Source organism: Entelurus aequoreus, linkage group LG09, assembly GCF_033978785.1.
Source record: "Entelurus aequoreus isolate RoL-2023_Sb linkage group LG09, RoL_Eaeq_v1.1, whole genome shotgun sequence".
NCBI lineage: Eukaryota > Metazoa > Chordata > Actinopteri > Syngnathiformes > Syngnathidae > Entelurus > Entelurus aequoreus.
In genome coordinates, this window is record NC_084739.1 from 59,536,515 (window position 1) to 59,553,923 (window position 17,409).

General features: G+C 36.7%; 1 protein-coding gene and 1 long non-coding RNA gene across 3 annotated transcripts in view; one reads left to right on the top strand and one right to left on the bottom strand.

Annotated features, from left to right (window-relative positions):
* Positions 1-17,409, top strand: part of arid5b (AT-rich interaction domain 5B) — a 337,352-nt gene that overhangs the window by 143,012 nt on the left and 176,931 nt on the right. Inside the window, exon 1 of one of the 2 annotated variants that reach the window (XM_062059040.1) lies at positions 2,242-2,309. The exons of the other annotated variant lie outside the window; for it this stretch is intronic. Within the exon in view, the coding sequence (XP_061915024.1) occupies positions 2,303-2,309 (7 nt within the window). The 5' untranslated portion in view covers positions 2,242-2,302. Of the gene's footprint in view, positions 1-2,241; positions 2,310-17,409 lie in introns of those variants that run through there. 2 annotated transcript variants of the gene reach the window in all.
* The window catches only part of LOC133657567 (uncharacterized), a 42,219-nt gene that overhangs the window by 19,001 nt on the left and 5,809 nt on the right, over positions 1-17,409 (bottom strand). Inside the window, exon 2 of the long non-coding RNA XR_009827282.1 lies at positions 17,161-17,314. This is a non-coding gene — a long non-coding RNA (uncharacterized LOC133657567). The remainder of the gene's footprint in view (positions 1-17,160; positions 17,315-17,409) is intronic.

Genomic DNA, 17,409 nt, shown 5'->3' on the forward strand with positions numbered 1-17,409 from the left:
TAATTTCATTGGAAAAAAAACCCCCACACATTTCTGGAAAGCCCAGAATGTTCCATCAGCAGCAGAAAGGCTTTTCTTCTTGTCCCTTACAGAGGATGAAAATGCATTACCGCAGGAAAACGTCTGATTAAATTACTGGCCAATTCATTAAGTAATCTAATAAATGTGTTTTGTGTACTATACGCTTAAACATGAATGCTTCTCGCTGTTGTTCACATTAGCAGTAAACAAAGGCTGTCATTAAAACTCCCCAAAGCTGGGAAAATATATTTTGACTAAACAACTGCTCAATTTAGTGACTTATTTTATCAATGTTTCTAAGATACATTTGTTTGTTGTTTTTATTCACACAGCCAGTAAACATAGTCAATCTGGCGAGCTACAGCGTTAATAATAAGCGGTTCGGTTCAGTTTCAGTTTATTTGGAACATGCATAGGATACAATGAAATGCATCAAACAGTTCCAATTGTTTCATTACAGCACGTCCGAAAAGGAGTAGGAAGAAGCGGAGCTCATTTAATCCTACCCCTTTTCATATCATAGCACTTTTATCCTATTTCCTTGTTCTCTGTAACAGAACAGTGAACAAATAAATAATGAATAAATAATGAACCATAGTAAACATACATAAATAATCTTTGTCTCAATAAAAAAAAAGGGAAACAAAAAGGGATCAAGATGTTCATCATAATTCTTGTTGTGTGTACTTTGTGAACACTTGTAGTTTGAACAGTCTCTTAAACTGAATCATATTGGGGCTTTGTTTGATTTCTTTGGTTAATCCAGTCCATAATTTAATCCCACATACTGATATACTAAAAGTTTTAAGTGTTGTACGAGCGTACAGATGTTTTAAATTTGATTTTCGTCTAAGGTTGTATTTCTCCTCTTTTGTTGAGAAGAATTGTTGTACTTTCTTGGGTAGCAGGTCATAGTTTGCTTTGTGTATAATTTTAGCTGTTTGCAAATGCACCAAATCGTTGAATTTCAATACTTGTGATTTAATAAATAAAGGGTTTGTATGTTCTCTATATCCAACATTATGTATTATTCTAATTGATCTTTTTTTGTAACACCATTAGTGAATGAAGCACACATTTGTAGTTGTTTCCCCATATTTCTACACAATAACTCAGATATGGTAACACTAGTGAGCAGTAGAGAATATGAAGTGATTTTTGGTCTAGATAGAACATGTGGTCTAGAACTATGGCTACAGTAGAGAAAGGATTCATATGGCCCCATTCCTGGGTGGATCTCGTATGAGAGGAAGGTGGGGGGTTTATCATTTTGCAATGCAGTCTGCTGAAAACGATGGAAAACGGCACTCTACATAGCAACTGACGCTGTGGTCAAAGTTGGAATTGCCACAAAACGCATTTTAAGATATTCACTTTAGCCTTCTGGCGGCTAAAATAGGTAGTGCATCGCCCTAATTTGTCACATTTCATGTGTCAGGTAAACCTTGGCGAATGACGCCATATCAATACCCTTCCTGCTGTATGTTTACCCTGCAGGTATGATGCCCGATTTTGATTTTTTTTTGGTAAATCTGATCTTTTTATGTAGTCTTTAGCATTGACAAAAAAATTTGCGATAATGCGACCATGTTTAATATGAACGTAATGTGTCTGCATGTGCACAAAACATGACATCACAGGCGGGAGCTTTGTGTTTACAGAAGTAAAAGTGCCCCAATTTGTAGGCATGCACAAAAAATTGATTCATGGCTTAATCGCGATTCTTATTCATTCCGGTCCTAAATCAATTTATAATTCAAAAAAATCGATTCAATAAATTTATAAAAATATATATATATGTGTGTGTGTATATATATAAACATACATATATGTGTGTGTATATATGTATATATATATATATATATATATATATATATATATATATATATATATATATATATATATATATATATATATATATATATATATATATATATATATATATATATATATATATATATATATACATATATATAGTACAGGCCAAAAGTTTGGACACACCTTCTGATTTTGTCATGTCTGTGTGATCATGTTTTGTTTTGTTTAGTTATTGAACTCTTTAGTTTCTGTTTACGCTCCATTGTTTTTGTTTCCATGACTACCCATTAGTTTTCACCTGTCCTCGTCACGCACCTGTCTCACGCTTTGCACTCGCACACCTGTCACTAATCATGTCACTGCTATTAAAGCCTGTCTTTTTCTGTTGGTCGGGCTGGCGACATTAACTCTGTGACCCCTGTTGATCTCTGATGACTTCTGCTACCCATGTTTCCATAGTTCCATGCCAAGTAAGTTTTTGTTTATTAATGCCACAGTTAGTGTCTTTTGTTTTTTGTCCATAGTTCTGCCTTTGTGCTAGTTTTTGTTTTTATAGCCAAGTTTTGTACTCCCGCCCTTGTGCGCACCTTTTGTTTATTCCTTTTATTAGTGTTATAATAAAATATGTACTTACATTCACGCCTTGCCCGCGCCAACTTTCCTTTGCCTTCCGGGAAAACAAAACAAGACCATAGTCCACGTATTGACAGATTTCAACGTGTTTTCTTTATTTTCATGACTATTTACATTGTAGATTGTCACTGAAGGCATCAAAACTATGACACCTGTGAAGTGAAAACCTTTTCAGGTGACTACCTCTTGAAGCTAATCGAGAGAATGCCAAGAGTGTAAAAAGCAGTAATCAGAGCGAAGGGTGGCTATTTTGAAGAAACTAGAATATTAAACATGTTTTCAGTTATTTCATCTTTTATTGTTAAGTACATAATTCCGCATGTGTACATTCATAGTGTTGATGCCTTCAGTGACAATCTACAATGTAAATAGTCTTGAAAATAAAGAAAACGTATTGAATTAGAAGGTGTGTCCAAACTTTTGACCTGTACTGTAAATCCAGATGGGACGTCCTTGAAAAAAATCCTGATTGACAAAGAAGTGAAAGAGCTACTGAAAAGGGAAAGGATGATGGTCTTGTTGTGACCTGGTTGTCACGGTTACAGTAGTATCTTAAAAAAAACGTGTCAGGTTTCCTTCCTTTAAAAAAAAAAAGCTGTGCCACAAAAGCATTCTCTATTTCAAGCAAAAACAGCAACCCAACAGACCTTTTCCGCTATCAGTTTTCTTACCATAAAAGGAAAATATTTGATTAAATTGTGTATTTTGTTCCTGCGACACACTGCAGCAGCCTCTCGCTCTGCATGCTTAATACGTTTCAGGAGATTGTGATTATGAGGAATAATTCATCAAGCATGTTACATGCTTGGAAGAGGAATAGAAAAGTTTCCCTTTATCGCAGTTACACAAAGTATTCATAATATTTTATCAGACGCCAGCGTGTGGCTACATAACATCCAAGACTCTTTTTTTCCCTCCACTTACAGCATGTCCATATGTCCTATATGCTATTACAAGCTCGTTTGCTCGTATTTATGCATTCCATGGCTCGTAAATCACTGCAGCGTGCTGCTTTTAGTCTGCAGTTGATTATGTTAGATTGAAATGTGTAAAAAACGCTCCACATACGGCCTTCCGTGACGGCTAACGTAGCTAATGACTTTAGCATGTGATATAGTGGGCTAGCGTCTCGACTGGAAAGTGTTTATAGAGCTGGGAAATATTCTCATGTCGGTTTTGTGATTACCGGTAAACGGCCACTTGTGTACGAGTAAAAAAAGGAAAAAAAGGCCAGGAGATTAATTTAGCTCCACTTAAATTCGGAAAACAGGAAAAGGTAAGCTATCTTATCGAAATTCAAACATTCACCAGGGGAAATTCTGATTAAATTACTACCCAGTTCAGTTACTTATCTCATGAATCTGTCTTATACGGTATATACAGTACTAGGGATGATGTTCGAAACCGATTTTCCCGGTTGTTCGATAAGAAAAGAATCCCTTTTTGAGAACCGGTTCCCGTTATCGAGGCCACTATAGTAAAGAAAAAGAGTTGGTTCTTTATTCCAATCCCTAGGAACGAATCCCAAATGGGCAATATTATGCCCATTTGATTGTAGACTCTTACTGACACCTTGTGGCGATATGAAAATACTACGCGTCAATAGTTTGGGCACTTCCGGGTTGACGATGTTAGTCCAGTTCATGAGACAATTGAGAAGTAGACAAGTTGTGTTAGCTCTTACAAGCCTTGGAAAAGATAAGTCTGTAAGTAAACTGTTTAACTTGTTTATGTAACTCAATATTAAAGTGGAAAGTGGTTAAATTTGATAGTAAGATGTTTATTGAAAAACGATTTTTGTGCACTGTTTCAATGGATGTTTTGAGGATTTAAAATGGCTGCCAGTCGTGTATTTCCACCATCAAAATAGTTTCAACACTCAGAAGTATTTGTTTGATGATAGTACTGTATATTTGTGTGAAGCTAATATTTACATATTGTGTATTAAATTTCAGTATGTTAATTGAATCACATAGCTTATACATTTTTCATTGTGTGTATTTCAGTTTGAAAAAAAAAAATAGTGCAAGACAAAAGTAAAGATAGGAAAAGACAAAGCAAGAGCAACAACAATAAAGAGCCTAAATGGATTAATCTGCTTTGGAACTTTATTAGACGTCTTGGATTGTTTGTTAGCTGTCTGCCTGTGTGTGTAGTTAGTATGTTCCAATAGCAGCAAAAGTGCACTTTTTGGAGAGCTGTATTATTTTCAGTTTTGTGCCCAAGGGACTGATTTTATTTAACACTATATTATTATTTATACACCTATAGTGATCACAGAGACAGGTTGTTTTTGTGTTACTGTATATATTTGTTTTTCTGAAAAATCCCACTTAATATACTTTGGGTAACAACAGTCAATATATATATATATATATATATTTTTTTTAGGGGGGTAACATTCAATATTTATTTATTTATTTTATTTTCTTCTTATAAAATAAAAGTGAGCTTTTGTTAAACCAAATATTGTGTTTTTTTCCATATACAACAACCTATCTGGATTCGATAAGGAATCGGTTCGATAAGAGGATTCGATAATGAGCTCAAACTCGATAATTTCTTATCAAACATCATCCCTATACAGTACTCATAAGGTAATATTTGTTACTTATATTCATCAAAAAGTTCAGTTAGCTCTTGGTATTCATGCTAAACTAACAAACAGTCATAGTTTAAGATCTCAAAATTATTTGGCTGAGATAATATATTTTATTTATAACAAATAATAATATTGAAGGTAAAAAATATTCTTCTGTTGTTCACCAAAACAAGAATCACGAACAGTTAACAGAGTCAAGCTAGCTCTTGGTGTTTATGCTAAGCTAACCAAGAGAGACCCGTTGAAAAAAGATTATTCATCAGGAAAAAAAACTCTTAGATTAAATCCCTACCCAATTCATTAACTAATCTCATAAATACGTTTTGTGTGCTGTATACTTAGAAATTAACGCTTTTTGCTGTTGTTCACAAAAGCAGTGAACTGAGGCAGCTAGCTTCTGGTATTTAAGCTATGCTAACTAACATTGTTAAAACTCCCCAAAAATATACACTGCAAAAAAATCAGTGTTCAAAAACAAGAAGAAAAAAAATACAAACATTTGGGGTATTTTACTTGAACTAAGCAAAATTATCTGCCAATAGAACAAGAAAATTTGGCTTGTCAAGACTTTCCAAAACAAGTAAAATTAGCTAACCTCAATGAACCCAAAAATACCTTAAAATAAGTATATTGTCACTAATAACAAGTGCACTTTTCTTGGTAGAAAAAAAAAATTACACCTTTTTGCTCAATATGTTGAAAAATATTCTTAAATAAGTAAATGCTAGTGCCATTATCTTGACATAATGATATGCGCTCGGCATCATGATTTTTTTTTTCATGCTTGAAGTAAGAAATTATTACTTTAAAAAAGTAGTTTTATACTTGTGAGTGTTAATGGCACAGCTTTGCATCAGTTGATATTCTAGTTTCAAGCATGTTTTACTCAATATAGGTCATAAAATTTTAGCTACAAGCTGTAATATCTTACTGAGATCATTCCGGACCAAAACCCTTAAAACAAGTAAAACACTCTAACATAAAATCTGCTTAGTGAGAAGAATTATCTAATCAGACAGAAAATAGGCAAATATCACTCTTATTTGAGATATTTAATCTTACTTAGATTTCAGTTTTTGCAGTGTATTTGATTCAATTACTGCCCAGTTTAGTGGCTTATTTCATAAATGTATCTTTTATAAGTCTATATAACAGGTTCCTTGCTTGTATTCACCCTACCAGTGATTACATGTAGGTATTATGTGTTGGTATATGCTAAGCTAACAGACACGTACACTGTAAAAAAAAAAAAAAAGTTGAGAAAACGCAAATTTTCAAGGCAACACAATGCAACAAGATTTTTGCGTTTTCTTAACTTTTGACTACTATTGTTGACTTAACTAAGATTTAAAAGTTGAGATAAGAGTTATGTGACATATGTCATATGTCATGTAACTCTTATCTCAACTTGTAAATGATAGTCAAAAGTTGAGAAAACGCAAAAATCTTGTTGCATTGTGTTGCCTTGAAAATGTGCGTTTTCTCAACTTTTTTTTTTTTTACAGTGTAGTCAAAACTCATGTAACAATGATAAAGCTGGAAAAGTGTCTTTGAATAAATGACTGGCCAATTTAGTAATTGATTTAATAAACCGTGTCTAGTGTATAGAAGGTAATGGCTGTTTTTCAGCTCTAGCTATTGTAGTCGCCAAATAGTGACTAGTGTAATGAACATAAGAAGGGTTAATAATAAATAATGAATCCCAGCTGTACTATGTGTCATACTGTATTATTTGATTATACTTCACATTATCTTGTGATCCTGTATCCAATTGCTTGAAATGTCTGAACGTCTGAGACTGCATGTGGCCACTCATGCTCTAATCAAATCCAGATAACAGTGTAGAGGCGGACACGCGTGTCTCGAAAATGGATCTCCAGCGTGTTTTGAATTATTCGCTATTTGGCAGCCCGCTGTCATAATGTTCGCTTTTCACTTTGACCTTGCCATCCGTGAAAATAAAATGCCGTTTCGTCTTCGCGATGAGTTTTCAGGATATAATACATGTTTTTTTTCTTCTTCCCTGCACCATAATGTGAACAGCAAACACTGCAAAAACTGAAATCTAAGTAAGATTAGATATCTCAAATAAGGGTGATATTTGCTTGTTTTCTGTCTGATAAAATAATTATTCTCACTAAGCAGATTTTATGTTAGTGTTTCACTTGTTTTAAGGGTTTTAGTCTTAAATGATCTTAGTAAGATATTACAGCTTGTTGCTGAGATGTTATGACCTATATTGAGTAAAACATGCTTGAAACTAGAATATCAACTGTTGCAAAGCTGTGTCATCAACACTCACAAGTATAAAACTACTTTTTTAAAGCAATGATTTCTTATTTCAATTATGAAAAAAAAAATCATGACTTTGACACAATTGTGTCTCATAATTAAAACAGATGACAGCCAAATTTACTTTGCTGTTTTATTTTCAATGAAACAATAGAAAATACGCACTCATCTGTGTTTCCCACACATTCATTTATTTGTGGCGGCCCGCCACGAAAGAATTAAGGCCGCCACAAAATTTTTTATTTTTTTATTTTATTTTATTTATTTATTTTTATTATTTTTTTTGTCCTGTCCAGCTTCTCAGGCAAATCATATAGTTGATGTAGATGCCCATATCAGCTGTTCAGATTTACTTCACAAAAGAGAATTGTAGGATCAAGATTTTTGGAGCTCTTTGTTCAGTGGATCAGATGTTTGATGAAGCTTTGTGTCTATCTACCACCACTACTGTTTTCTGTTTATTTGTTACTGACTGTGGCAGGACACCTCTGCCTCTGTTTCACTTTATGTTGCTGGTAAATAATATGGTTGTAGTAGTAGGCTAAAGTTAAATTATTTAGTATGCACTAATTAAAGGGGCAGAGCTTTAAGACATTTTAGCTTTTATATTTTTATAAGATATATTTTTTGTAAGAACCACAATTAATAAATATATTTCAGCGAATAACTTATTGTTCAAATCTGAATATAAATATGTGCATAAAGTGTTGTAATTATATTGTAAAATGGATGGATGGATGGACGTTTAAAACAAAACTGATATTATTAATTAGTAAGTATAAATTTTTTGAGCCTTTTTAGAGAAAATCATATCATTGTAGTAAATTATGCAAATTACTCGATGATGTCATTGTGACCACGCCCATAGCCACGCCCATAGCCACGCCCCCACCGCCACAGGTATCTTGGCAGTTTATGGGAAACATTGCTCATATAGTAGTACAGTTGGCACAGTACAATAAACGGACAGTTAATATTTAAACATTTCACATGTGACATTTCAAACTATTTTGAACAGAAATAGTTCATGCACATTCAGAGGAATTCTTCAAAATTACAATCAAAATTTTTTTGGCCGGGGGCCGGGCTGTATATATGCACACTAATGGCCGGAAAGAGCACGCACTTGGCGCGATGATGTCATGTTATCGATGGAAAAATGCATTTTTAGACAATATGATTTACCTGAGCGGCTAGTAGACCCCGAGAGTAACAAGCGGTTGCCTTGTTGCCTTTCCATTAAGAACAATAAGTTAGTTTTTAGTATACGTTTGATGGTTTCAAGAAATGTAATGCCGAGCGCATATCATTATGTCAAAATAATGGCACTAGCGTTTACTTAATTTAAGAATATTTTTCAACATATTGAGCAAAAGGGCCTCTTTTTTTTCTACCAAGAAAAGTGCACTTGTTATTAGTGAGAATATACTTATTTTAAGGTATTTTTAGGTTCATTGAAGTTAGCTAATTTTACTTGTTTTGGAAAGTCTTGACAAGCCAAATTTTCTTGTTGTATTGGCAGATAATTTTGCTTAGTTCAAATAAAATACCCCTAATTTTTTAATTTTTTTATTCTTGTTTTTGAACACTGACTTTTTGCAGTGAACTTGCTTGTAGGCTGAGTCTTGTTTGATTTCCATCCTTTGGACATCATCCAGCAGATACACGCACGACGTAATGTTTGCTCTCTGCTCGCTTTTTGCCATAGGGGAGCAGAGTGCTATTAAATGCACCACTAAATGTTCTTCCTATAAATGAGCCAACTGTTTTCCAGCATTTGTCCATCACTGTGGTGTTAACAACAGGAGGCGGATGACCCCCGAAACCTGAAACGTCGCGATCGATCCCCCTGACCCCTTTACACAAGCTGCTCAATCATTTGTGAGCGCTCGTCATGTCTGAGAGCACGCACAAATAGCAAAACCAGTGCTGCGTGCGTTTTTTTTTATGACTGGAATCTCTGAAGTCTCACCACATCCTGCTGACATGATTGTAATGCACTTTTCATTTAAGTCATAGGTCAAGTTACTGCAAGCTTCTATGCTAATGTAAAGACTCCTCGCGGAGATGTTTGGACATTTTTTGAAATGACGTACTTGTGCAACACATGTCTGCTTATTAACATGATTTACTTTAGAGAAGACTGGCTTGATACTGCAGTTTAATAATGCAAAATCAACAGCACAAACTATTCGCCTACTGAAGGGGTCCACCAAACTACGGCCCGTGGCCCCAAGTTTTTTTTAAATGTTTTGTTTAGTTTTTTTGTCCATCCTGTCCAGCCGCTCAGGCAAATCATATTGTTGATCTACAAACCCCGTTTCCATATGAGTTGGGAAATTGTGTTAGATGTAAATATAAACTTACTACAATGATTTGCAAATCATTTTCAACCCATATTCAATTGAATGTACTACAAAGACAAGATATTTGATGTTTTTTTTGCAAATAATAATTAACTTAGAATTTCATGGCTGCAACACGTGCCAAAGTAGTTGGGAAAGGGCATGTTCACCACTGTGTTACATGGCCTTTCCTTTTAACAACACTCAGTAAACGTTTGGGAACTGAGGAGACACATTTTTTAAGCTTCTCAGGTGGAATTCTTTCCCATTCTTGCTTGATGTACAGCTTAAGTTGTTCAAAAGTCCGGGGGTCTCCGTTGTGGTATTTTAGGCTTCATAATGCGCCACACATTTTCAATGGGAGACAGGTCTGGACTATAGGCAGGCCAGTCTAGTACCCGCACTCTTTTACTATGAAGCCACGTTGATGTAACACGTGGCTTGGCATTGTCTTGCTGAAATAAGCAGGGGCGTCCATGGTAACGTTGCTTGAATGGCAACATATGTTGCTCCAAAACCTGTATGTACCTTTCAGCTTTAATGGCGCCTTCACAGATGTGTAAGTTACCCATGTCTTAGGCACTAATACACCCCCATACCATCACCGATGCTGGCTTTTCAACTTTGCGCCTATAACAATCCGGATGGTTCTTTTCCTCTTTGGTCCGGAGGACGCGACGTCCACAGTTTCCAAAAACAATTTGAAATGTGGACTGGTCAGACCACAGAAAATTTTTCCACTTTGTATCAGTCCATCTTAGATGAGCTCAGGCCCAGCGAAGCCGACGGCGTTTCTGGGTGTTGTTGATAAACGGTTTTCGCCTTGCATAGGAGAGTTTTAACTTGCACTTACAGATGTAGCGACCAACTGTAGTTACCGACAGTGGGTTTCTGAAGTGTTCCTGAGCCCATGTGGTGATATCCTTTACACACTGATGTCGCTTGTTGATGCAGTACAGCCTGAGGGATCGAAGGTCACGGGCTTAGCTGCTTACGTGCAGTGATTTCTCCAGATTCTCTGAACCCTTTGATGATATTACGGACCGTAGATGGTGAAATCCCTAAATTCCTTGCAATAGCTGGTTGAGAAAGATTTTTCTTAAACTGTTCAACAATTTGCTCACGCATTTGTTGACAAAGTGGTGACCCTCGCCCCATCCTTGTTTGTGAATGACTGAGCATTTCATGGAATCTACTTTTATACCCAATCATGGCACCCACCTGTTCCCAATTTGCCTGTTCACCTGTGGGATGTTCCAAATAAGTGTTTGATCAGCATTCCTCAACTTCATCATTATTTATTGCCACCTTTCCCAACTTCTTTGTCACGTGTTGCTGGCATCAAATTCTAAAGTTAATGATTATTTGCACAAAAAAAAAAAGTTTATCAGTTTGAACATCAAATATGTTGTCTTTGTAGCATATTCAGCTGAATATGGGTTGAAAATGATTTGCAAATCATTGTATTACGTTTATATTTACATCTAACACAATTTCCCAACTCATATGGAAACGGGGTTTGTAGAACATTTTGGATTAAATAAGCTTTGCTTCTTCCTACTCCTTTTCGGTCATGTTGTAATGAAGAAATGGAGATATGTGTATCATATTGTAACTTTTTCCATGTTTGAAATAAACGTGAATATTGAATATTGTAGGGTAATCCTTTCCTGCATACAAAGAGGCAACAAGCGTTGGCCTTTTGTACAAACTCGTCAGCTTTTTTACGACGGCCGCGTCAAAGCTGAGGCCGCAGAACCCTCGGGTGTCGCCGCTTTTATTGCAGGTTAGTGCGGGTCAAGCTTCCATACCACCTCTTCCCTAAAGATCCCACAATGCAGCGAGTTAGCGTCGTACATTACGTCTCCCTGGCGTCGTAAACTCTTCCCTCCTTCCTTCCCTCCATTATTGTTCAGTGGCTCGTGTACTTACTTGCGCACATCTAACTACTTTCACGAGCTGCCAATCATCTTGTGTTCATTGTGAACAGATAGCCGGCCCTTTAGGAGGCGCATCACTACTTTTGGAACGCCGTTTATCCTGCATGACCCCCGACGCCGGTGTCTTTTATGAGGTCATGAGCGTTACAAGACAATCTGCTTGATCAGCACGCTCTGACAGGGAGACAGACACGCTATAGTAGCGCCGTCCGCCGGCCAATTAGAACGCTTACCGCCATTTAGTGCGGAAAGGTTGCACTCGAAGTACAAAGTGCAATCAGCGTACATTAACGCACGGCCCTCCAAAAGGCCTTTGTATGCTTACTATTCCCCGCAGCTCTCGTCTCTCGCCAAATTAAATGTAATCAAGTGAAATGGCGAGGGGAAGTGGGTGGGGGAGGGGGGTCTGTTCTTACACTTCCATTAAAATTCCTGACATTTGAAATCAAAGCTACAATCACAAGCAGACCACTAATTTAACGTGTGAAATAATGTACAGTAAAATCCTCACATTTCATTATATCCCCTCAAACGACAACAAATAGTCCGCCCATCCATCCATCTTCTTTCCGCTTATCCGAAGTCAGGTCGCGGGTGCGGCAGCCTAAGCAGAGAAGCCCAGACTTCCCTCTCCCCAGCTACTTCGTCTAGCGCTTCCCGAGGCGATCCGAAGGCCAAGCTGGGGGACATAGTCTCTCCATCGTGTCCTGGGTCTTCCCAGTTGTCTCCTACCAGTCGGACATGCCCTAACCCCCTCCCCGTTCGGCAGGCATTCTGACCAGATGCCCGAACCATAAATAGTAAGGTTGGATATGCTTTAGAGCAGGGGTGAAAAACATACGGCCAGGTTTTTTCCAGCTCGCATGATGAATTTGCTAAGTATATAAATGAGCACACTGCAAAAAGTCAGTGTTCAAAAAGAAAAAAAAAAGAAAAAAAATTAGGGGTAATTTATTTGAACTAAGCAAAATTATCTGCCAATAGAACAAGAAAATTCGGCTTGTCAAGACCTTCCAAAACAAGTAAAATTAGCTAACCTCAACGAACCCAAAAATACCTTAAGATAAATATATTCTCACTAATAACAAGTGCATGAATTGTACCATGAATTGATTACGTGGACCCGACTTAAACAAGTTGAAAAACTTATTCGGGTGTTACCATTTAGTGGTCAATTGTACGGAATATGTACTGAAATGTGCAATCTACTAATAAAAGTTTCAATCAATCAATCAATGCACTTTTCTTGGTAGAAAAAAAATGAGACCTTTTTGCTCAATATGTTGAAAAATATTCTTAAATTAAGTAAATGCTAGTGCCATTATCTTGACATAATGATATGCACTCGGCATCATGATTTATTTTTTTCATGCTTGAAGTAAGAAATTATTACTTTAAAAAAGTAGTTTTATACTTGTGAGTGTTGATGGCACAGCTTTGCATCAGTTGATATTATAGTTTCAAGCATGTTTTACTCAATATAGGTCATAAAATCTCAGCAACAAGCTGTAATATAGATAATTTAGGACCAAAACACTTAAAACACTCTAACATAAAATCTGCTTAGTGAGAATAATTATCTAATCAGACAGAAAATAAGCAAATATCACCCTTATTTGAGATATTTAATCTTACTTAGATTTCAGTTTTGGCAGTGCAGCTTTTTTTGTGTTTTTTTTAATGAAAGAAACTGCTGTTCTATATGTGTCCACTGGATGTCACAATAGCAATTCTGTTAGGCAAGCAAATGAACGGGCCAAGCAAGGGCTACACAGTAAAGGGTGACTGTGGCTCCTCCTCCTCCTCGACCCACATGAAACTTAAAACCTGCCGTTTTATGTCTTCTGCTTTGAACACATCGTCATTTGGCACCCTTGTTGCCTCAAAATGTCTCTGTCAAACACAAGAAAAGTGAACTTAACCCTTTTGAATAGTTTTTACCTCTGTTTCTTACGGTTTGTTGAGTTAGCACTGGATTGATACATGGACATGACAAAGGAGGTATTTGATACCTAGAAGAGTTTACATGTGTTTTTTGTTCAATCCCCCCAAAAAATGTGACTTAAAGTTTAATCCTGGCTTTGTAGATGCACAGAGGAAGTCTAAGCTCATTGTGCTTTTGAAGCTGCACCAATTTCCTCAGAATTTTCAACAAAATGTTGAAAAGGATGTCCAGAGGATTATTTGTGATTTGTACGTTTTCAAAATGTGTCTGTTTTATTTTTGGCCAAAGTAAAACACAGAAAACAACCTGGAGTTGTCTTTATTTTTAAGTTATCATGCCATGATTTTACAATTGCGGCCCACTTGGGAATAGATTTTCCTCCATGCGGCCTGTGAGCTAAATGAGTTTGACACCCCTGCTTTAGAGTATAGTCAGTATAGATTTGATGCCCACTGAAAATTAGTCAATACATAACAAATACTTGGCAACAACTTGAGTAAACTTGTCACAATTGTGTGTGTTCTTAGTCTGTGATAAGATGTTTTGCATTCCATTTTCGATTCTGCTTAACGATTCAGTTCTCGTTTGGGAAAATATTTATTTATAATATAAATAGTGGTTAAAAAAGGGGTTTCCCCAGAAAAAAATATTTGTTTAAAAATAACTAATAATAAAACTGAGCGGTACTTTTTTGAGGCGGTATAATACCGAATATGATTCATTAGTATTGCGGTTTTGATTGATTGATTGAAACTTTTATGGGGGATGGCGTGGCGAAGTTGGGAGAGTGGCCGTGCCAGCAATCTGAGGGTTACTGGTTCAATCCCCACCTTCTACCATCCTAGTCACGTCCGTTGTGTCCTTGAGCAAGACACTTCACCCTTGCTCCTGATGGGCCTGGTTAGCGCCGTGCGTGGCAGCTCCCGCCATCAGTGTGTGAATGGGTGTGTGTGAATGGGTGAATGTGGAAATAGTGTCAAAGCGCTTTGAGTTCCTTAAAAAGGTAGAAAACCGCTATACAAGTACAACCCATTTACCATTTTATTAGTAGATTGCATAGTACAGTACATATTCCGTACAATTGACCACTAAATGGTAACACCCAAATACGTTTTTCAACTTGTTTAAGTCGGGGTCCACGTAATAAATTCATGGTCAAATATATATATATATATATACATATATAAATATATGTACTAGTACCGGTATACCGTACAACCCTAGTGTGTATATATATATGTGTGTGTGTGTGTGTATATATATATATATATATATATGTATATATATATATATATATATATATATATATATATATATATATATATATATATATATATATATATATATATATATATATATATATATATATATATATATATATATATATATATATACGTATATACACACATATATATAAATGTATGCATATATAGTGGCTAAAAAAACGTTTTGCACTGAATATCAGATTGTTTACAGGAAATATTGAACTTTAAGTATGTTATTTATGATTAATTTCACTGTGGTTATAAAATAATTTGTTTCTCAGTAATTCATCTTTATTATATATTACAATTGAATTTACTGTAATAAGTTTTAAAAAATGGGGCAGCACGGTGGAACAGGGGTTAGTGCATGTGCCTTACAATACGAAGGTCCTGAGTAGTCCTGAGTTCAATCCCGGGCTCGGGATCTTTGCATGTTCTCCCCGTGACTGCGCGGGTTCCCTCCGGGTACTCCGGCTTCCTCCCACCTCCAAAAACATGCACCTGGGGATAGGTTGATTGGCAACACTAAATTGGCCCTAGTGCAGACCTGGGCATTGTGCGGCCCGCGGGCCGCATCCGGCCCTTTGTACGTCCCTGTCCGGCCCGCGTGAGGCCAATTATAAATTACAAAATAAATTTAAAAAAGCATCTATTTCGAGTGTGCAATACAACGGTGCTGCTTTTGTTTTGAAAAGCGTTATTTGTATTACTTCCGTGTGGACATATGCTCGTGCGCGCAGCGGCAATCTCAAATTACAAAATAAATTTAAAAAAACATCTTTGTCGTGCGTGGAATACAACTGTGCTGCTTTTATTTTGAAAAGTGTTATATGTGCGTATGTCCTGTGAGGGAAGGCGCACAGCGACAAGTGATGCCCGGTTATCCCCGAGACGCTAAAAAGAGAAAAGTTGATGACGAATGGCGTGTTTTAAAAAGACATGGACTGCCAAGTAAAGGTAAAGCTGTGTGCTTATTTGTGGTACACACGTTGCTGTGTTTAAAGAATATAGTGTAACGACCTGCTGAAGTAGATGTTGTCTTCTTGAGTTGCGTAAATGAGGAGTGAGGAGACGTGCGTGTGGAAGGAACGAGATATGTTGAGCTGTGCCACGGGGGGGATTCCGCCCTCAATGAAGACTCCCAGGTTTGATGGCAAGGGCGAACTGGGAGGCATTTCATCCCACTTCTGACATCAATTGTAGCATCTAGAAGAAGTGCACACCAAGTCTGATGCACTTTTTAAACTTGTATTGAGCATGCTATACTAACACAGCTCAACTTATCTCGTTCTTTCCAAAAGGAAAACCAATCCTCACTCCTCATTTCCGCAACAGCAACGCTTCCTCCTTCTTCGCCAATCACCTTACAGGCGAGCTACGTTCACAACGTTTTCTTATCTGGTTAAATAAAGGTTCTACAACAAAGAGGATGCAGGATAAAGTGACAGAAATTGAAATTTTTGTATTGTAATATACATCAGGAAGTGTTGTGTAAGAAAGTGTTAAAAATAAAACCATCAAAAGCCATCTGCTTTTGTATAAAGATAAGTTAGGTTAAATGAAAATATTATTATTATTATTATTATCTATCTTACGGTATATCAAAAATAATTTGAGCAAAATTTCATTGAAATATTGTCGGTGTGGCCCTCCAGCAGTGCTCGGGTTGCTCATGCGGCCCCCGGTAAAAATTAATTGCCCACCCCTGCCCTAGTGTGTGAATGTGAGTGTGAATGTTGTCTGTCTGTCTGTGTTGGCCCTGTGAGGAGGTGGCGACTTGTCCAGGGTGTACCCCGCCTTCCGCCCGAATGCAGCTGAGATAGGCTCCAGTACCCCCCGCGACCCCAAAAGGTAGAAAATGAATGGATAGATGAGGTTTTAAAAATTACTTTAAATCAAGTCGAAGACTCAACATCAAACTCAAACGTGTACAACAGATCATTAGAAATATTTGACGAGTCGACTCATTGAAAAAAAAAATTGCTGACTCAAATAACTGGTTATAATTAGTTGCAGTTGTCCTGTACATACAATATTTCAAAATGCTTGCTCCCCTTTTATAGTGTGTATTTCTTCCAGGTGTTTTAATCATCGCGTGAATGTGTCAAAATGTCATTTTCTTCTTTTCCTGTCGGACTTTAGTGAACATACATCAGCTGACTGTCATGAATGTGTTGTGAAAAGTGTTCTTTCTGCACATTTTTAATCACACATTTGTCAGCCCCCAGCGCAGTAATAATAAAAAGTAAAATAAATGTGGCCTTTTTTTTTTTTTTTTAAGTCTACCCGTTCAAAGTACCTGTTTGGAAAAGCTGCTCCCGGAATACAATTTCCTCGTCAATGTCATGTCCAAGGGCGATATATAAGCGGGCAGGAACGGTGAATAATTCATATTCATGTTCCAAACTGCCTCCCTCTCGGCTTCATCAGGCGAGTCCTCGCCTTTTGTACGCCTGAAAAATATTAGCCAAGCGCAGCGTCTACTTTTTAGGATTATATTATAATAACACAACCTGTAATCACTTCTATTTCCCCGGGAGATTAACAT